This window comes from Tenrec ecaudatus, chromosome 9 (genome assembly GCF_050624435.1).
Source record: "Tenrec ecaudatus isolate mTenEca1 chromosome 9, mTenEca1.hap1, whole genome shotgun sequence".
Classification (NCBI taxonomy): domain Eukaryota; kingdom Metazoa; phylum Chordata; class Mammalia; order Afrosoricida; family Tenrecidae; genus Tenrec; species Tenrec ecaudatus.
Window position 1 is genome coordinate 116,786,963 of NC_134538.1, and position 22,611 is coordinate 116,809,573.

General features: G+C 36.1%; 1 protein-coding gene across 2 annotated transcripts in view; it reads left to right on the forward strand.

Moving 5' to 3' along the window:
- Nucleotides 1-22,611, forward strand: part of CACNA2D1 (calcium voltage-gated channel auxiliary subunit alpha2delta 1) — a 496,866-nt gene that overhangs the window by 334,261 nt on the left and 139,994 nt on the right. For both annotated transcript variants that reach the window (XM_075558477.1, XM_075558479.1), the window contains exon 6: nucleotides 4,372-4,501. In XM_075558477.1, the coding sequence (XP_075414592.1) occupies nucleotides 4,372-4,501 (130 nt within the window). The remainder of the gene's footprint in view (nucleotides 1-4,371; nucleotides 4,502-22,611) is intronic.

Here is a 22,611-nt window from a genome sequence, read left to right on the forward strand (position 1 = left end):
TGCTGTGATTACTCCGTAAAACACAAGTGAAAATACTGCTATTTTAAGCTTCAATACAGAATGTCTTGCATGTCCTCCAGCTCACGTTTATTTTCTAAATCTCAGTATCCACCTCATACATGTCTGAATTGTGCCATCTTCAAGTAACATAGAATGACTTAAAATGCTGAAGGCAGAAGATGCAGCGATATCTTACAGTTATTTTGAAAGCAGTACAACATGACCCAAGCTGAGCCTCACAACATGCGCAAAATAATGGTGACCAGAAAATCGCAGCCCTTTGTCTGGTAACAGAAACCACATGGGAAGTTCTACAGTGTCTTATTAAATTAAATGTATTCTTGCAAATATTAATTGTAAAAGTGTTGGAGTTTAACATGTTAAAAATTTATCTCCCTGGAATTCGATCATTGTAGTTTTCTAACTTGGAATGTGGTAATACTTGTGTGCTGCGTACAATATTGAATGTCCTCACCACCATCAGCCCACACCTTGTCTCCCAGTGATATAATCTATGAGATGAATAGTTTGAGAAATGTACTTGTCATGTTTTTTAATGTGTTTTACCAAATACATTTGAAAACATTTTACAAGTGATCAGCTCTGTTTGTCTGCACATATTTATAAAGGGTTTACTGGTGGAAACTTTAGAAGACATATTTAGGGTGGAAATGAAAGATTCACCCTTTTTCCTTTTATGTCTGCAACGCAAGGGGATTTTAAATAACAGAGAAGGTTTATTTTAAACCTGGAATTAATATATCAAGCAATGTATATTAAGTGAATTTTCACCAAAATCTCAATTCTTTTGTCTGTTACTATATCTCAATTATACTACACATATATACTATGCTATTCATTAAATAAATGTAGGGCTATACTTATACTCAAAACAATAATTGCATAGTTAAAGGTAATAAAGGGGTTTTAAAAAGAAATTTTTATAAAACTAATGGGATCAACAGTATTATTTTTGTTTAATGTTTTTAGCAACTCTGCCTTCATTTGTGTCTTGGTACATGATATTACACATTAAGGCATCTACATCTATTCATTTAAAGCTTTCTCTAAAACGTTGTTCAATAATCTCCTTAACCACCAGGTCACGTATGACTCATAGGAACCTTATAGGACAGACAACTGCTCCTGTGGTTTTCCACGACAAACCGTTTTAAGGAAGCAGGAAGCCTCGGCTTTCCCCTGTGGAGCCAATAGTGGTTTTGAACTGTTGACTGTAAGGTTAGCAACTAATGCGTAAGCCATTATGCCACCCGAGCTCCTTAAAAATCTCTATGAAATATATTTAAAAAAACATTTTTTATCTTAGTAAAACTCTAAAAAGATTTTAACATTTTAAAAAAAGGAAAAGCTTTATTTTCTGAATATAAATATATGGCATTGTATAATTGGAAAATAAAATAAGTGAGCACAAGTAGGACCACTGTGGAATACATGAACTGTAACAAAAGTTAGGCACTCACTAATACTCTTAGAATCAATCATTTTTTCCGTAAGAGAACCTAATCTAAATATTCTTTTATCCTTACTTTAAGAAATTGATAGGTAAGGATCGTAGTTTAAGAGTTTTGGTGACACAGTGGTAGAGAAACTGACTGGTCACTGAAAGGTCAGTGGTGTGAACCCACCTGACGCCCGTGGGGAGGATGGGACACCTGCCGCTTGCAGGATTTCATGACCTTGGGAGCCCTCTGGAGCCATTCTAGTCTCTCCTGACAAGATTACTGTGTCCGATTCGATGGTGACGATCGGCTGGATGCTCCCATTTTAAGGCCTTCAACACTGGAGGGCTCATTCACACACAGATGTCTGGGCTCCTCCATCATTGTCTCTGATTCCTTAGATCTGGGCTGACGCTTACGAACTAATAGATAGTTGATACTGATGCCACCTCTCCAATCACGTTTTGAGAACCATGGGTTTTAAAATTAACAGTTGAGACTTTTCACTAATTGGAAACACTTGCGGCTGCAACAGACAGCCACATCATTATTTGGCATCTTCTTTACATTCAGGTTGTTAATTCAGGTAATTAATGTACCCGGTCATTTAAATCAATAATGCACAAGAATAGAAAACAGAGTGTGAATTTTAAAATGTGTTAAATTTCACTGTTTAACTCCAGAATACAAATAAGCATTATCATTTTCATCTTTTTCATTTATTAACCATTCAATCAAGATAGATGTGTTATGTAAAACAGTTTAAGTGTTCTATTGTCTTATCATTTTCTATCCCTAGTTATCTTTTTTCCCCTATCGATCCTTTCTTCTCTTCCTGTCGCATCTAATGTATCTTAGAAAGGACTATTAATGTTCACTGCATATAGGTATCTTACCAAATTTTAGATTTTCAGCATAAGATTGTTTTGTCATTTTGTATACTAAATTTGTCCATGGAGAGTAATTAGATATTCATGACATTTGTGCAAACAAAAGTGTCCCCTGTTAAATATTTTTGTCAAAGACAAATATTGCAGCCCCAACCAAACGTGCTCATATGTGTACATGGACACACACACACACACAGAAGGTCATAATCCACCTAACCCTTAAAGCCCCTGATCATAATTCAGGCATGGGAACAGCCCTCTTCTCAGACAAAGGGTGATATGAAGTCCATTAAGCAGATGGAGTTAGGTCAAAATGTAGTATTTTATTTTCAAATCTATTTCAGTTTTGTTTGTTGTCTTAAAGTGAGGTGATTCTCAGCTCCTCTGACCTTGGACTAGGGATGGAAAGAGCCTTGCCAACGAATATGCAGAACGCATTGGAAAGTGGATTGTTGCAGATGCAGTTAGGTTAAAAATTAGCACCGTCTTATTTGGTTTCCTTTGTGATTCATTTAAATGTTTTAGTTTTTAACATTTTCTGATTTCTTTTCAATTGAGGTCTTTAAATCTGTTTTACTTTATGATTCTTGTTAATTTGGGTTGTTTTTTGTTTTGGTTTGGTTTTTTAATGTTTTTATTTATATGAAATCCAGGATGGGTAAATCTATAGAGACAGAAACTGCAGTAATGCTTCCTTAGGGGAATGACAGGGGAGGTTGCAGAGAAATGGGAAGCTAATAAGGATTTTTTAAAAAGTGAAGAAAATATTTTCAAATGGATTAAGGAGATGATTATTCAACTCTTCATGATGTGATTGAACTATTGAATTATATCACATGTGAATTATAAGCTAATAAAAATAGGAGAAAACAAAAATTCACTATGATCTAGTCAATGCTGACTCATAGCCAATGCTGAGTCCTAGCCACCCTAAAGGATAGGATAGACCTGGCCCTGTGAGTTTCCAAGACTGTGACAGTCTTTCTCTCCAGGAGCAGCTGGGTGTTGCCGTTTCAGACCTTAAGGATCACAGCCCAAGCTTTCTTGTGCCAAGCTCGCTTTGTCCCATTTTATCCGTCTTCTCATAGGTGTGTTAGTTGGTCAATCCCATTGTAGGTGTTGCTTATCACATGCATCACTGAAGTGTGATGCCAAAGTCCTTGAAGGTTAGAATATAGTTTCTATATGAGTTTGGCAGAGATATGCTTTGGAATATGGAAATCATTCATCTTTCTAAATTTAGCCGAAGTATTTTTATTTAGTGAAGACATAAACAATCGTCTTTTCATTAAAAAGAAGGTTTAAGTAAACCCAAAAAAGTGTAACATACACATTCATTTTGTTAAATGGTGTATAATGTTAATTTCCTTCTGGGGAGGGCAGTAAGGTGATTGGGCATTAAAGGCAGATTTATAGTAGATGGAAAATTAATCTTCAACCGTAAATGCCTGTGGGGTTTTCTTGAGTCATTGTTGATTGGGAAACGTCAGTTGACGTTAAGGTATAATTCGAGTGATAATAGATCATTTTTCCCTGGTGCACTTTTGTCTTCTGATATAAAGCTGAGGCACAGGCCACACACAGAAAGCAAGGAACATGACCGAAGAGTCTTCCTCATTTTTGCCTTTCTGTAGTTATGTTAATTATTAGTTGTCACACTGAGAATTATACTCTTACTGTGTATAATGCAAATTTAATAGCACAGAAATTTATTTCAATGGATCATTTTAATTCAGTTATAGTTAAAGGCTTGTATCCTGTTTTGCAATATATGTAGTAAGTATTTCATCTGTGAAAATTCCATTCATTCATTATGGTCCTGTATAACTTTAATTTGCAGAAATTAAGAGCCAAAATAGATTACATTGTGAATTATATGAGGAAATAATGTGGATGATAATAAATGGATAGAAATTTGGGAATATGATATCAAAATATTTGATAAGCAAACACATAATTATCACAGTATTTGTTAACATGAGTTGTAATATTCTGCTTCGTGTTGATCTTTTTCTGTACAGCCTGAAAAAAATGAGAGTGAGCCAGGCAGCCAGAAGATCAAGCCTGTTTTCATCGAAGACGCTAGTTTTGGACGACAAATATCTTACCAGCATGCAGCCGTCCATATCCCCACGGACATCTACGAGGGCTGTAAGTAGCAGGGCAGGAGCAAACGTGATGCCATGCTATCAAGTATCGCGTGTCTTTCATTGGTGGAAAGAAAAGAAGGGCGCTAATGTGATACGATTTTATCTGCATAGAATATAAATCTGGGGTAAACTCTGATTTTAAAAAAGAAGATTTTTTTATAAAATGCCTTTCTTTGGGTATCAGCTTGCTTTGGTGAACTTAATTCAGGCCTCCCTCAGATTCCATGAACGTATACCTAACTCACAGCGTCTATGATTATGTTACTTTTATAGCAAAGGAGCAGCATTAAGGCTACTGAGGAAGTTAAATTTGCTAATCAGCAAATAGATAGATTTTCTTCCAGTAGAATCAGAAGAGCCCTTAAGCGACGTTACTCTGGAGAATGGTTGAGATGCAACAATGCTGGCTTTGAAGGTGGAGAAAGGGACCAGAAAGACAACCTGTGAAAGCCAGAAAGAGCAAGAACACAGAATCTTCCCTCCAGAGAGAAATGCCTACTAACTTCCTTCAACAAAACTAGCCTACTTTTCCTACCCAACTTTAAGTTTATGACACCTCAACGTAAAGAAAACAACACCCCCCTAACTGGACGAGTCGGCTACTTCACAGAACAGAGCAAAGATTAAAGCTGTCAAGGAGTTCTCTTCACTTGGATGCAATCAGTGGAAGCAGTTGTCAAAACAATATATTGCGAATCTGCTGCAGAAGATCTCTGTAAAGTGAGCCCAAAACACAGAAAATGGTTATAGAAAACACAATGAATGACAAAGTAGATGATGACCATATCACGGCCTGACTGGCAAATTACATGGTTACTTAAATGCCTGACGACTGAAGATCGTGTCTCAGCCACGTTCAAGTTCCAGAGCAACCACATTACTCTGATCTTCCACCTCAGTGTTCATTGTTGGCAGATGTCTATTGTTCATACACAATCTACTCAAATAGTAGATTTATTTCACGGTTGTCATAAATGTGAAATGTTTAACAACATAGTCCAGAAGTGAGGTAGAAATCAAGGACAAAGTCAGAGAGGTCTAAGAGTTTTACCAGATTTTCCCAGACAGTGTAGCCATCTAAGACCAACTGTGTGACCTAGGCTGGGGTTTGTTTAGAATCCTGCCTCATAATACATAATTCTCATAATACTCACAGTAAGTTTTCACTTAAAGCCTATTGTCATATATTGACATTGCCACGCCTGTTTGCTCTGTGTACTGCCTTCCTGTTATGTCAGCTACCTCCACCCTCTCTGTAATATGTTTCTGCTGCTTAATCTGCCTGTGCTAAGGTGTCTTGTCATATAGACATGTCGTGTGTGCGGTCCAATCTACCAGGACGGACTACACTAGAATTTGTTTACTTGTATATTTAATCCATGTGTATTCTTGCCTAGAATATCTAAACCATACATTCACTGCAATTAATTATCAATAAAGAAGAATTTACTTTAAACACTTTGCTAAACATTTCCCTACCCCTTCTGTTGGTGAGATCGATGGCTTCTTTGTTCACTACCTTCAAAGCTGAGTTCTTTGTAGGAATATGTTTTTCCTTTGTTATTATATTTGGATAAATTTTTAAATCATTTTATTGGTGCTTATACAACTCATCACAATCCCCACATACATCAATTGTGTAAAGCACACTTATACATTTGTTGCCCTCATTACTCTCAAAACTCGCTTTCCGCTTGGGTTCCTGGAATCAGCTCCTCATTTTCCTTTTTCCCCTCCTCCTCCCTCACCGCTCCCCACTCCCTCATGAACCCTTGATAATTTATAAATTATTATTTTGTCACATCTTACACTGCCCGGCATCTCCTTTCACCTACTTTTCTGTTGCCCATCCCCCAGAGAGGTGGTTATATGTAGATCCTTGTGATCGGTTTTATTACCAAATCACTTAGGTTCCCTTTGACACCTGAAAGTTCTCTTATCTCTAGCAATCATCTTCATGTTATTTTGATGTTACTGCCAATTACCACTGTGTAATTAGGCATGGTTACAAATTCCCATAATTTCTGATTAGCTGGGAAAATCCTAATGTGTTACACAGGGTTCTCTAGAGAAACAAAACCAGAATACTAATAGTTTTATATATATTTATACAGATAGATTATAACATAAAAATAAACAGTTAATTAAATTATAAAGCAATACAAGTGGCTCAGTGCAACTCACTCCCATGAAACAGTTGTGAGACACTGGCAGTCCTTCAAGTCTTGAGGGCCTATGTAGAGCAATTCAGGCTATCCCGGCACAGGCAGCATAAGCAAGGCAGGTCACCAACAGTCAGCCAGATGACAGAGTCTGACAGTCCCCAGCTCAAGAGATGTAAATTCCAGTGGTGTGGCGAAGCAGGTCTTGAAGGAACCTCAAATTACAGCAACACACCCACGGGTTAGGTGTTCCACAGGAAGTGTAGCTTGCAAATTGAAGCAAAGAACCAGCAAGGCAGCCACACACTGGTCTGATGATCAAAGAGCAAGAGAAAAAAAGCCAAGGCTCTCCACGGCTATCTCTCGCCCCTCAGTTAATCCCACATGTGTTTATCAGCCAGTGTGGCATAATAAACTAACTACCTCACCTAATTTCACTCTCACTTTTTGAGTGATAATTTTGCTGGGTAAATTATTTCTAGTTGATAGTTGCTTTCTTTCAAGGTTCTGTATATGTCACCCCATTCATTGCCTTCTTGCCTGCATAGTTACTGGTGAGAAATTAGGACTTAATCTTATTGATGCTCCTTTGTAACGGGACCATTTCCTTCTCATGCTGCTTTCAAAAGTGTTTATTCCTTGTACCTGGTAGGTCTGATTATGCTGTGTCTTGGGGTGTTCCCCTTACAGTTTAACCAATGTGGATCTTGTTGAGCATCTTGGATGATTATCTTATCTTCCCGATTTGGGAAATTTTCTATGATTATTTCTTCAAAAATATCTTCCAGACTTCATTTCCTCCCTTCTCTTGCTGGAATTCCTATGATGTGTATAGTATTTCTCTTCATGTTGTCCCGCAGAGCCCTTATGCCCTGTTCAATTTTTTCTACTTCGTCTTCCAACTGAGTAATTCAGAATCTTTGTCTTCTAGTTCACTGAATTTTCCTTCAATAGTTTCCATTCTGCTTTACATTCTTCTAAAGTGCTTTTTATTTCCATTATTTTATTATTAAGCACAGGATTTCTAGTTGCTTTTAATGTAAGGTTTCTGTCTCTTACTGAATTTCTCTTTGTTCTATTGTGGGTTTTTTTTAATTATTCTTAAAAAATTCCCATGTTTTCCTTTATCCCATTGAGAACTTTTAGGATGTCTTTGTAGAGAATTTCATAGCAATCAATGCCTGAAGTATTGGGTTTATCTTTCATTGTTGAATAAACAGAAAATATCCACTGCCCTGAAGATTCATAAACTTCCGTATCTTTCACAATTCCTTCCCCCCTTTTTTTTTGTCTTTCTGCTCATCAGTGCTAAGTGATGTGAATGTGTCCTGTGAGAGTACCTCCCTGCAGGTACTGCTGGCTGAGTCTCTAACCTGGAAAGAACCTGTTGATTACTTCTCTTGATCTTTGCTGCCACCCCCCACCCCCATACTCTCTTCCCCATGGCACAGATATGGAGAAACCGCATGGCTGGATGACACTGGAGTACCTGTGGATTGAAGCATCCCACTCATGCCTGTTACTACCTGAGGCCTATAGCTGAGGTGCCAGGTCATTCATTCTAGCACGAGTCTCACAGCAGCACCAACCTTGAAGGAAGAATTGACTAATGGCCATGCACATGGTTTACTTGTGAGTGATCTTCACTAAGAGTCCGAGACAAAGGAATTCTTTACCTGCAAACCTGTGTTTGTTCAGTATTTAAAGCCAAGCTCAGTTCACTGAATGAGTGATTGTTGTTTGACTGTCACACCAATGAAAGCAAAATAGCAAGAGTGTTCCGTGGTGTCATTAGGTCCATTTGTAGAGTTAGTAAGTGGGGAAAGTGAATGCATTGGTTTAGGGAAGTTTCATTCAGAACCAACTCCTACCCCTACTTTAAGGTGGTAGGTTGAGCCAGAGGGCCTCAGTCGCAGTCTTTGTGAGGCTTGGGCATCTTAGCTGGGGGGAGCAAGTGAGCTTGGGCTCACTTCTTGCATTGGCCTCTAAATGGCACATGAGGCAGGCGTAGTTTCAAACACATTGTAGTAGATTCAGCTCTCAGTAGCAAACCTCTGAGCTCTGAATCCCTCACTTCAGACATAAAGAAATATCTACTGGGACTCTCTGGAGATGAGTTGGAGTCAGTTTGACGGCAGTGCATTTTTTAGAGCTGCCTAGTCTATTTGTATGCGTTTCATTCGGTCACTTTCTAGAGCTTTTCCCTGAAGCTTATGCATATATATGTTTTTAATTATTTACATAGAAATCCTCAAACCTTCCATTAAATTCTAAATGAAAAATATTAACCCTTTGGTTAACCCTTTGTGTAGGCTCAGTCCCACTCAATATTTTTAAAGGTAAAAACTAACAGATTAATGAAGGAACCTAAATAAGAGTTTCCTTATTGCTCTGCATGAGCATTTTATTCTTTTAAAACGTTCCTACTTAAACTAGGAGTGTTTTTGTTAAATTATTTAAAGGACTGAAAAAGAGAGGGGGATTTTCATGCACAAAACACCAAACAAAGAGACTGCTTAGCTTTTTAATGATATAGTGTATAAGAAACAAAAGTAGTTAAAATATGCAATCTGTACTATTTTTACTGCTTGTTGCATAGATTTTTCAAACACTAAACGTCAACAGATAACACAATCCCAATGATCTTGCCACAGTAGTAATAGTGAAAATAAGAGTAATGATAGATTTACTGTGTGTGTCTGGTTCCATGCTTTTTTGAAAGAAATAGTTTTGTTTGTTTAGAAATTGTAAACAATTGATTTTAAACAAAGAGAAATGCTTAATGAAATTAAAGTGAGGTTTCAAATTAATCTAATTTCATATTTTTAGTCAGTATAATAGGTTAACTTCCCGGTCATTTACTTTTGACTTACTTTTAACTCAGTTATATTGTGTGAGGGTCAGGACAGGGCTGTCCACAGGATACAGTAAAAACCTTAATTTATATGAATCTTCATTTTCTTATTTATTGGCTTTTAAACTTTCATCTAGTTGCAATTATGTTTATAATAAAAGTCTTGATCATTTTGCCATTGAGTAGACACAAAATCTGACATATAAAGCAAATTCAAACATACCATATGTATACATACATACCACGTAACATATACAACTGTTTTCCCTACTACCTACAAAAGAGTTTTTATAAGTGATGTTTTTCTTTTTAATTTAAAATGAGCAATTTTTAATAATCACCAAAGAATGATTTAATTTTCAAAAAATATCACTTTGAAAATTAACAATATAGAAATATTTAAATATTTTTCAGAGGCTATAAGACCCAATTAAAGGTAAAAGGATGAAGAAAAGCTCCACTGTTGGATTATTTATTTTATCTCATTTATTTTATTATTGGCTTCTTCTTTTAACAGAAAACTCATCAGTAAGAGTCTGACCTGCCTGGCCTGTTCTACTTTAAAATTCATATCTAGTATTACGAGCTGCTTGAGTAAATGACACCGGAATAAAATAAGAAATGTCAACAAGATCTGGAAAAATTTAATAATTGCTGGTGTTCTTTATGCAGTACATTGGAACACATCAAGATTGAGAGATTGTTGTAGGCTTCTGAGTTTAATAAAAGTGAAAGAGTGGTTTAATGGAAGGCTAAACCGAAGGCAGCCACTTCTTACTTCATCTAAAGGCAGCTGAGTAGGTACATTCTCCTAAGAACTCTCCTAATTTCCCAAGGGCATTCACTTTTCAAAGAATCTTCAATTGAAAAGTGATCTGTTTTGCTCGATGATATGCTTACATTTTGACAATAGTTAATTTAATTAGAATCACATTTAAAACTTTTATTTCATGAATTAGTACTTATATTTTAGAGAGCATCTAAAATATATTTAATCTGCTGATCCTTTTTAGCTCCTTAAAAGTACAGAAAATGGGCATAGTGCCAGAGAAGGAAGTACTGAATGTTTGCATTTGATTTGTTTTGAATCACCTAACTTTTAAAATCTGTGATTCACTTTATATTTAAATGGATGTAATGTCTTTACCTATTTTCATTATCATAATAGTAATTCCTCAATTTAAATTACTTTTTGTATTTTTACAACATTATTTTTATTTCAAAATAATCTATTAATAAGGGGAAACAATGAGAAATTTTCAGTTCTCATTTTTCCATTACTAAATGCCCTCCTTTGTGCTTAACTCATGCAATAAGCAAGGCAATTATTTTTATTTTAGAAATCCAAATCTGAGCAGACTTTTATCACAGTGATAACTTCATTTGGAAAATAAAAATACAGGAGAATATTCAGAAGTTGTATTATTTTCTGAAGTTTCACATATTTTACTAAAAGTACTTTCTTTTTGTAAATTAAACTACTAAGTAATCAGTAATATTGTCATTTTAATTTATCTTGATGTTCTTTTTTTGTTTTAAAATATAGCTACCCTTTCATAAGTGATATTAGAATATAAATTATGCCCTGCCTTTACAGACAGTTGCTTAGGAAACTTAATAATCTATTATAAATTTGAATGGTGAATCTGTTCTAATACAAGGTCCACAATTTATCAGAGTACAGACTAATACTTTACATTTTGTTATCCCAAAATAACAACCTAAGTACTACTTGTTTTATAGATTTAAAAAGTTAACATACAAATCAATTGACATACTCAGTGTTTATAAGTCAGGCTGAATTTTCAATTCTGAGAGTGGTGAAGGCAAATGGAAACTTAGTCCCTTTTTAGGATGATTGGTATTTTGGAATTCAAGAGTGTGTCTGCTTTAGTCTATCATTTGTGTTTCTTATATATATGATATGAAGCCAGTTAGTTGTCACTGAATTCATTCTAAGCTGTGGCAAACTCATGTATCAGAGTAATATGTCTCCATAGTGTGTTCAATGACAGATTTTATTTTAAATCAGAATCAGCCCTCCATATCAGCGGGGGATGGGTTCCAAGACTGCACACCCCTTCCTCAGCCCCAAAGAAGAACACAGCCATCACAATTCATGAATGCTCAAGTCCCTGAAAGAAAATGGCACAGGATTTGAATAGTACCTAAGCACATCCATGTGAACCTAATTGGCTGCATGAGTCACATAATCCCTGTTTTTGCTCAAGGACAAAGCCCGGAAAGGTTGAGAGAGGAGGAGTGGAGGCAGCAAGCTAGGGGAAGTGGGATGGGTGGTGGCACTGGCGGATTGCAGTGAATGAGATGAAGGGAAATGTGTGTGAATTGTTGACTGTAAAACTGATGATCTCTGTAAGCCTTCACTTGATTTGCAATAAGAAGTTTTAAACAAAAGAAAAAGGAAACATTTGTTTATAAAGTGCACGTACTTTTAATTCTTGTCTCTAATGTTTTTATAATATAAGCATTTTTTGTTTCTTTTAGTTTTTATTTTGGTGGTGGTGTTTGGGAGGAACTGGGTGAAGATTTACAGACTAGATCAGTGTCCAATTCAGACACACTTCACATCAGGTCATTGATTGCAGTCCTACAATGTAACATTACTTATCCCATATGCTCAAAATATAAGTATTTGTAGCAATAATGGTAGAGGATTTATTTTGTGTTGCAGGAGGAAAACGATCACGTGATACCCAAAGGCCACTGATGTAGTATGCTTGTGATCCTCTCGATTTTGATCCTTTAATTCATTTAGGAATATAGAAGACAAACCAATTACCAGCAATAGTTCTGTGGATGCTGCAAATTTATTTCTATAAAAAAAGTTCTCTGGACATAAACTATGCGGTAAAAGAGTAGACATAAAAGTAATTACTATGTAATTGGAAGTATACATAGCAGCAATCATTTAAAAAGATAATTATTAAAAAATAAAATAAATAGATAATTATTTTGAGGAATTCTGTAAGTTATTTAGTGGAAACCAAGGCTCTATAGACCTGCAGATTGGCATGTATATAGTGATTGAATATTTGGCTTTTTGTTTTTATTTTAAGAAAGGACAGAATGTCATGACCACCCAATTGTCTATGAACTTGAATCACAGTGTTGTGTCCAAGTTGTATCCAGAATCAACCTGGAAAGTTGTTACATTATTAGTCTGTGGATACTAACTGTTCCATTATGACAAAGTGGCCTAATGTTCGGCTGCTAAGTGGAATATCAGCAGTTCACCATCACCAGAAAGTAGTTTTATAAAGATATAGAGTCTCAAAAACCCACAGAGACAATCCTGCTCTGTCTTACTTAGTTGTCTGAGTCAGAATCAATTTTGGCCTTTTTTTGGTTTTCTTTTTTGATCTTTTTCACATTTTAGACTGATTGTATCATAGAATATGATCTTCCTGGTTAAACTTGTGAAGTATCCTGGTGCCTGTGTTGAAACATGGGATACATTGTAATGCAGAATACGATTTTTAAACGATAAAACATTGGAGATAAATGAGTAATTTAGCCTATTGATATAGCTACGACTGCAAAATTCACTCATTGCTCATTTAAATAGACTTCTATTTGGTGGTGGCATGCATCTTCAACATCACCTACCACGATATTGACAACTAACCCCCGGCATGGCAGTTTGTATTTTACACAGCTTCGTCCTAGACAGGAGGCCTGGTGGTGTCCTGGTGACACTTTGGGCCACTAACTGCTAGATCAGCAACTCAAACCCACCAGCTGCTCCTCAGGAGAAAGAAGGGTTTTCTGCTTCCACTTGGAAACTCGCAGGGCCAGTTGTACCCTGCCCTGGAGGGTCTCTCTCAGTTGGCCTGGACTGGATCGCAGTGAGTTTGCTTTTTGTCTTCTTGGGGATTTTTAGGACACAGACATGAGCATTCTGAGTAATCTTAGCCAGAGAATAGCAAAATATAAATTGTTCCACCCATTTTAATTTGATTATATAACATTAGCTTCCAACAGGTCCATTTTCCTTTTAACCCACATACTCACCTTTTACTTTTAAATTAAGAGCCAATGGCCACAATGCTTTTGATAGGTTTTTTTTTTAACCAATTATTTTTTGCATATGATTCACCTCATTGTGCAAGTTTGGCATTCTATTTTTTTCAACACTAGCTTTATTTTGTATTCCCACACCCTCTTATTCTTTCTCAGTGAGTGTGCTCTGATAAAGATGGGGGTGTGGTCATTTTAAATAATAAAACAAAACATGTAATGATAATGGTCTTCATCTCAATCCAGTTCTTCTTATGGAGTCATTGAGGACCCTGTTGCCACTGTGCCTGCCTGACGTGCTCAGGCTGATAAACAGATCTGGGTCTCACACCTATCAGCTTCTCTGCGGGAGACAGAAATCACAGCCTGCTTCTGTGAAGATTGACACCCTTGAAATTCTAGGCGACAATTTTACTCTGACCAAAAGGGGCCCCCTGAGTCAGAACTCAGCTGGTCAGCAGTGGGCTTGGTTTGGTAAATTAAGCTGATCTAAACTTATTGGAAGACTGGGACAAAGGGCAGGATGACCCCATTTCTAGCTGCTATGTGAATGTGCCCCCATTTGGTAGCAGCACAGAAAAGGAGAAAGGAAGAGGGAGGAAAGAATGGGTGTTGGCTGATGGCTCACAGGAGGGGAGCGAGGTGTTAGAACCTGTCTTAGATATTTTATGCTGGTTGTGTTGGGAGAGACAATAGGGGTTAATTAGAATTCTTTTCTGATGCCATTCCCTCCATGCAGCAGTGACATCCCTCTTTCATTAGCTGGTACACTGCTTGCTGCTTCCCTGGCCATCCTGCTAATTTGCACTTGTCTCTCCAGCAGCACCTTGGGTACTCCAAGCCAGTAGTGAAATTCTGTGTGCTTCAAGGCTGGGCCAGGGTAGGGCAAATGCCTTATGCTTGTCTGCTAAGGAAAAGGTGAGAGGTTCTAGCGCATGGAGCAGTACCTCAAATGTAAGTACTAAGGGCTACCCCAAAACCTAGCCCTTAGGAGCAGGGTCACAATGAGGTTTGATTGATTAGGTGCGACAAGTTTTATGGTCTTGATACCAGCTTTAGCAGAGGCTACAGAATTTGGTCTTAACATGTAACATAGGTTTGTAAGGACTTATTGTATGTCTCTTGTATTTTGAGGGGACTTCCAAAAATTAGTGGAAAGTTTCAATATCTTTTCATTCCATGGTCCTATGAACTTTTGGATGGCTCTTCATGAAATTTATCTCATAATGTTTCACATTTGGCTAAATACCTGTTTAAAATAATCACAAGTTTTCACTGATCTCTGCTCAGCGCTGATAATTCTCAGTAAGCTTTGGTAGTGGGAGTCTGATTATTTTACAGCATAGTTATTACATGTTCTTATTTGTATCTCACATGTCTTAGCACCTTTGTTGCAAAAGGGATAAAACAATTTTAACATATTACTGGACAATAATATTAAGAGACTTATTTAAAATTTAGTTTATTTTACTGTACAGTAGGGGACATAAAAAGAAATTTAAAAAGAAACACAAAGAGAGGACATGAAAAGGGGCATGTACAAATTCAGTGCCTCTGAAATTGATAGCTGGAAATCAGAGGTGTACCTGGCTAGCTTTTTATGATGGGTATAGCAAGTGACAGGCCATTCAAAGGTTGATGGAAGAGAGAGAATGAAATCTTGAATTAGAATAGCTTCCAAAACAGACTGACAGTGCGCTTCACAGCAAATTAAAAAGGGATTGACAATTGGAGAGAAAATGGAAGCCTGGAATTCGAGATGAGAATTTTTTAATCATCTGGCATTTTACTTCATGGATAAAATCTATTCCGCTTTTTCCCTGGAGACACAGAGACATTTAAGAGAGATTTTTCCAAATCTTATTAAAAAGGAAGAATACTTTGAATGGGCTAAGGATTCAAGATTATTTTCAGGATAAAAGAATCAGATTTTTAAAATATGATGCTTTGAACTATACATTAATTCAGATTGTTATTCATCTGAATTATTTTTATCATTGAGTTTAATCAGTCATATGAAGTTTTTGACTTATTAAATAATACATTATTGAATAGTACTGTTGATGTTACTTGAGGTATATTGTATTGTGGAACACAGTGGCTAGCTAGCTAGACAAACATTGTTAGTTTCATGTTGGTTGTTTCTTGAAAGTTACAGGTTCCCGTGGACACTGGGATCTCAGGCTATAACCCCTCAGACTAGAGCATGAGTGAATGGGAGCCCCACTCTGACTCTTGGTTTGTGAATACCAGTGGTTTCTGCACTTGTTAGCGAACCCTCTCCAGTTTGTGGAAATACATCAGTGGTGGCTAGGCAGCACTGGATATAGAATGAAAGTCACACAGGTAGTTCGTTGGTGGAAGGCTTTATATTTTTAAATAATTTTGCATGGGCTCCCCACATATACCAGTTCCAGGGCCACAAATCCTAACCCTCTCCCAGAGTTAAGAGTTTCTATTTTGTTACATAGAGAGTGCCATATAATCTGGAGTAGAATCCAACCTGAATATCAGCTGAGGCGCCTAATTTTTCCACAAAAATTGCATTAAAAATGTGCTGGAAACCTTGGCTTATACTCGATTATAAATGGTATGTAGGTGGTCAAACCAAGCCAAACCTTTGCCATTGATTAAATACTAACACAGCGAAGCTCTACAGAACATGATCGAATTTTCCATAGAGTTCCTGAGGCTGCAATTCTTACAGAAGCACACCTCCACGTCTCTCCTTATGGAGTGGCTATTGGGTTTGACCCCCAACCTTGGGGCTAGTAGTCAAGTGTGCCACCAGGGCTCCTATGTAAGACCTTCACTTTCCATTGTTATACAAGAAGATGGGCTTGAAATTCTCTGTCTTTCACTTCTCCACTGCCCAGCAAAATACTCTTCACTTTGTCCCGAATTATTGGGAAGCAAGAAGTCAACTCTCCTTTTTCTGCCCAGGTACCACTTAGTCATGATCTCAATAGTAGCATTTACTAACTTGTTTTAAGTTACAGATTTATGCTTTTCTTCACTGATGGATTTTATGCCCTTCTGCTATCAGGATAACATCTGATTTATCTTTGCTTTTACATAAATGATTCCATAAATAAACATCTGAAAGTAGGAAATGGAATTGGCAGGGTGCTATTATGAGTTTAGTACATGCAAAAGGAAATAACTATCTTACATAGAGTTAACGATTTAGTCAGACTCAACTAAATATTGTGTTACAAGAATAATATTAGCTTTTAAGTTGTTTTTCTGTTGTAACACAGAAGTAACACAGAAACACCTTACCTGTCACCATTTGTATCTACCATTGCCTATGATTGTGCATTTATCTACAATTTGCATAAAACACCCATTTAAATTTTCTTAAATATGTACAAAGTGTATGTATGAAAATAGCCATTGTATTTTCGAAAGATTAAACTTTAAATTTATGCTTGCAATCTCCTATTCTTTTCACTGCCTATATATATATATATTATAGGAGATTTTCACTATTTGATTAGTTAGTTAACAAACACACAAAATACCCAGACGCCAGAGAGTTGATTCTAACTCATAGAGACCCGACAGTATGGAGTGGAGTTGCCCCTTTCCATTTTCTGAGACACAGTATTTATGGGAGCAGACAGCCTCACCTTTCTCCCACTGAGTAGCTGGTGGGTTCGAACTATGTGCCTACTAAAAGAAAACTCTTAGCTTTTTAAAAATAATTACTTTCCATCATGGATAGCTTTTGCCGTTTTCGCAGAGCTTAAAAGTAAGTAAATATGGAAATAATCCCTGCATAAATATATTAATTATAGTCCGCAAGTGACAAAATAGTCTGCCAATACAAAGCAATAGTTTTAACTGTAGCTTCAATTAAAATTGTCTTGCAAAATTAGGAATTGTTTTTTTTCTTCTCATTATTGCAAGAATGAAAATTATACCCAGACAGAGATTATATTTTTCAGAGGGCCTGTGATTTTTAATGACCAAATGGTATCTAGGAAAAAAAACACGCCAGTACTGGACTGTAAAGTTTTGTCATCTAATAAATTGTCTGTAAACAAACAGGCAGACACACACACCCCCACTTATTGTTCTAGTTATATAGGAAAAAGTTGTTGCTGTCACATGAAGATGACCTTATAATTTAATTGCTTCATGAAAGTCACTTTACCTGAATCTATATGCTAATTCATGTCACATTAAATCATTATTATATGACAAATAAAAAATATGTGACCTCTATGAGTTATGGATTGGAAAAGGCCTAATTAGAAACACTCAAGTTCATCATGAAAGTTTATGTTGAAGAGAAAACAAAATGTTTCTTCACAGATACTTTTGTATCGGATAAAGTGCTTGAGATCATGTTGTGGTCCCTAAACCTTTAATGTTTTTAGCATTGTTGGCTCTTCTTCTCGAACTCTTCTTGCTACTTTCTTTGAATACTTAAACCACACAGTATCCATAATTTATTATGAGCCATATAGTTGAATAATTTTGGATAGTCATTAAAACACAGGCTGACATCGCTTTCTTCTCTGGTCATTCTCTCCTCTTATGGATGCAAGCTTATGTTTCCGGCAGCTCCCTGTAGATGAACTACTGCACCCATTTTTGAATTATCTTCGGTGAAACTCTTCATGCGCATATTTTCAATGAGAGTGCTCAACAACTTACACATTTGATTGTATGGCCCTTGTTTGAAATCTGGAATCAGTCAATTGGCCACAAAGTTGTCTTCTAAATTTCTTGACACAGAATAACATGTCCAGCATTGTATCCCATTGTTACAGCACCTCAGTTGGCTTCCCTTGGATTCATGGAATCTTCTTCTTTGGCTAATGCCTTCGGTGCGGTTTGGATTCTTCCTTCACTACCTTTGGTTCTGGATCGCACGCCACTTCCTACAATGTATGAGCATCCACCGTTCTTGTGGTACAGCGATGCAGTAAACATCATTAAGTGCCTTGCCCATTGAATCCTTCAATATTGCAATTTTCAGCTGGAATTTTGAACATATATTTCACTTTTGTTTTCTAGCTCTCGGTCTTTGCACTTTTCATTACAATACTTTATTTTCTTTTCAAGTTGCCCTTTGAAATATTCTATTCAGTACTTTTACATCATTCTTTTTTTCTGCTTACCTTAATTTTTGTACATTTAAGAGTGAGATTTAGAGACTCTTCAACATCCACTCAGCTCTTTCATTGCTTTCTTTTGGTGGGACCCTTTGCTTCCTCCTTACTTGTCGCTAGTGTCCTCCCCAAACTCATCAGATCTTTGATCATAAGTATACATTAAATTTGCTCTTGAAATGTCTGCAAATTCCATTCATGTGGGTTATACTTAAGAGTATCCTTTGGCTCATCTGTCCTTGTTTTATTTTTCATAAATATACACATTTCCTATATATCTATATCTATACATAAACACATATGTATGCATCTATATCTGTCACGCTGTGTTTTGTGAACCGGGGTGTCATGGTGTAGGGACATTTGCAAACACTACATTAAACCCTATGAGATCCTGCTTCTGATCATCCTTGTTGCTTTTGCTCCTGCTGCTGTCGTTGCTGCCACTGCGATAGAAGCCCAGACAGATAGGTGAGGACAGCAGTGAGCAGGTGGCAAGAGAAAGTGAGAGTGGAAGGAATAGAAGTAGCCCTTTCCTGCCTGCTATCCAAGTACAGGAGCAGGACACAGCCTGCCCAACAGGCAAAACTCTTTCACACACATTGAGGTCATTGAAAGTACCATGGTATGGGTCATGTGCACCTTAGTGCTCAAAGTAACATCCTTGCTTTTCAACACTTGAGAGAGGTCTCGTGTAGTAAATATCCAATGCAGTGTGTCTTTTATCTTTTGATTTGTGTTTCGGTGATCTTTGATTGTGGATCCAAGCAAGATAAAGTCCTGGACAACTTAAGTCTTTTTTCCATTTATCAAGATGTTACCCATTAGTCAAGTTATGAGGATTTTCGTTTTCTTTACATTGATTTATAATCCAAACTGAAGCCTGAAATCCTTGATCTTCATCAGCAAGTGCTTGAAGTCCTTGCTTTCAGAAAGCCAGGTTGTGACAGAGGTTGTTAATAAGATTTTCCCAATTCTGAATATATTTAAGAGTATATCTCAAATCATTATCCTGTGCTTTAACAAGGCATAATAAGGATTTAATGGTTAAACCATGTCTGATTCTCTCCTTTAAATCCTGATTGGGGAAACGCTTAATACAAGTAGGGAGAAATAATATGCAAAAGTAAAATTTATTTCACTTCAAAACGCAAACAATCAAATAAGATGTTGTCCAAATAGATGCTATGGGACACATATGCCTATAATTGTACCCATAAAAATTTTTTGATTCATTTATTGAATGTAAACTAATATTTTAATAACTATTTATTTTAATATTTTAATAAATATGAAATAAATTGAATTATACACATAAATTGATTTATTCTAAATAAAATCAATTGGAATGATTTCATGATCAAATTATTCCTATAGTTCTTTGAGTACAGTTATTAAAATCTCCTAAATTGTGTGTAAACATGAGTTTAAAATTTTTTAATAGCCTAAATTATGTGTACTCATTGCTGATTTTAAATAGACTTTAGTATTTTAATGAGTAGATTATAAATCAGAGCACTTGATTATGAAATAGTATTACTATGAAGACTTTTAACCTCTTATTATCCAGTTTTGCATTGTATAACAAATTGTACATCTTAGTATTCATAAAGATTTCAAGCATTGGTTATAATTTAAATAAGTTCCTGAAAATACAGAAAAACAGAGTATCATTTTGTATTTTTTTTCAAACACCTTATTAGGGACTCATACAACTCTTATCACAATCCATACATACATCAATTGTGTAAAACACATCTGTACATTCTTTGCCCTCATCATTTTCAAAGTATTTGTTCTCCACTTAAGCCCTTTGCATGAGGTCCTCTTTTTTTCTGTTCCCTCCCCATTTCCCCCTCCCTCATGAGCCCTTAATAATTTGTAAATTATTTTGTCATATCTTGCCAGTTCTAATGCATAAATTCAATTAACTACATACCTAAGGAATTTAAATATAGTTACTTCTTACCAAACCAAATCAAACAGACTACTATCAGGTCACTTCTGATTTTAGTCATCAGACATTTGATTTATACACACACACACAACCTTAAAAAGTAAATGCTGAGCTTGAAAATTATTTTTATCTATCTATTCCAAGAAAGAGCAAATATATGCATACAAAACCTCATTTATAAAGTTCTAATTGGAATGATATTAATTGGTTAAAATGGAAGATACTAACCATAGAACATAAAAAAAAATAAAACTGGTTAGAAACTCATGCATAGTATTATGCATTATCAAAATGATACCTTTTTAATTATGTATAAAATATCTCGGGGGTTACAGCTCACAGTTTCATAGCCACCGTATTTTAAAGTGCATCCATCTCTCTGCTGTCAAGAATGTCGAGAGATGATGTCTCAGCCCCACTCATACCAAAAACAGGCCACTTGCTGCACTCAGTAGAGTTTCTTCCAGGACCGCCTTCCTCTCGGCCCGTCTTTTGTCTTATGTTGCGTTGCTGCTGTTTTGTCAGGCTCCGCGTGTCTCATTTACAAAGCAGATGTCCTGAGTTCTCCAGCTCCTAGGCTAGTTTTTCCATGATATTAAGGATAACTCTTTGAAAAATATATCTTCAGTCATTATGCTGTGGTATGACAAAGGTTTGTGTGGATTCAATTGCTAAACCATGCTGGTTTCTTCTTTAAATATACATGATATACTGTTGTTTTTTTAAATAATCATGAAGAGCACACACATCCTTCCAGGCCTGCAACATGAGGGAAGACTAATGGCTAGCTCTTGCCAATGGATAGAAGTGTTACGGTGAGCTTAATTGCCAGCACCAAGCTCAAATTCAAACCCATTGCTGTCAAACTGAGGGAGACTCATAGCTAGCCTGGAGGACAGAGGAGAAATCCCCCTTAGGATATTGGAAATGTCTCTGCCACATCTTTCTCCTGTGGAGTACCTGGTAAGAATGGAAAAAACAAAACAACATTGTCATTGAGTCAATTTCAGATATAGTGACTACAAATTTAATATGCTAATACATTCTTGTGTGCATAGAATTTCCCAGGATCAGAGACTATAAAGCCATATTGTATTCAAACTTTTATGGTATCATATCTACATTTTTGTTAGGCATTGTTCTAGATCTCAATGTAAAATAATTTAGAATATTTAAGCCCTTTTTATTTTAAGTTCACTTTCTTTTTAAAACTTAACAAAATTAATATCTTACTAAGATTTCCACATTTCAAAACTTGGAATTATGAGTCCTAGTTTAAAATTTGTCAGTGTATTTTTATTCAATAAATTAGCCTTTACTTAAAATAAAACCATTAGTTAAAAACATTTAAAATATTCTGAAAAATTAAAATATTTCAAATATTATTCCAAATCTCTCACTTAAGCCTTGTGTTTGTTTGCATTTAATGTACATGTGTTTACATTGGGTATAAGCATGCCGCTTACGCGTTGAGTTGTAACTAGGCTGAGCACTGAATTCAAATTCAAGATCAAAATAAGAGTCAGATAGGAAAAATACTTTCATAATCATAGTTTTCTATTAAGTAAAGGAAAGAAACCTAACAGAAAGCAGTGAACCTAGCAAACAATACGATAACATTTTTAAAGTGCTGCTACTGGGGTAATAGTTCATACATCCATTGTTGGGTCCATCCCGGACACGTTCAACCATGCCTCCGTGATCTCGGAATGACTGCAGACAAGTTCTTCCAGTGACTCAAAATATAATAATTTGGGACTATGAAAAATATGATTTAGATATCAAGGCTAGTATCAAATTTTTAATGAAATTCAAATCAACAGATTTCAAAATCACTGAAGCTTTGCAAGAGGCTGGCTAGAGAGGTGCCCCACATAAAACAATAGTTTTTATGTGTGTAAGACATTTCAAGGAAGGTCAGAAAGACCTCAAAGATAGACTCAGAGAGGGAATGTTGCCAGCATTTATGAATGAAGA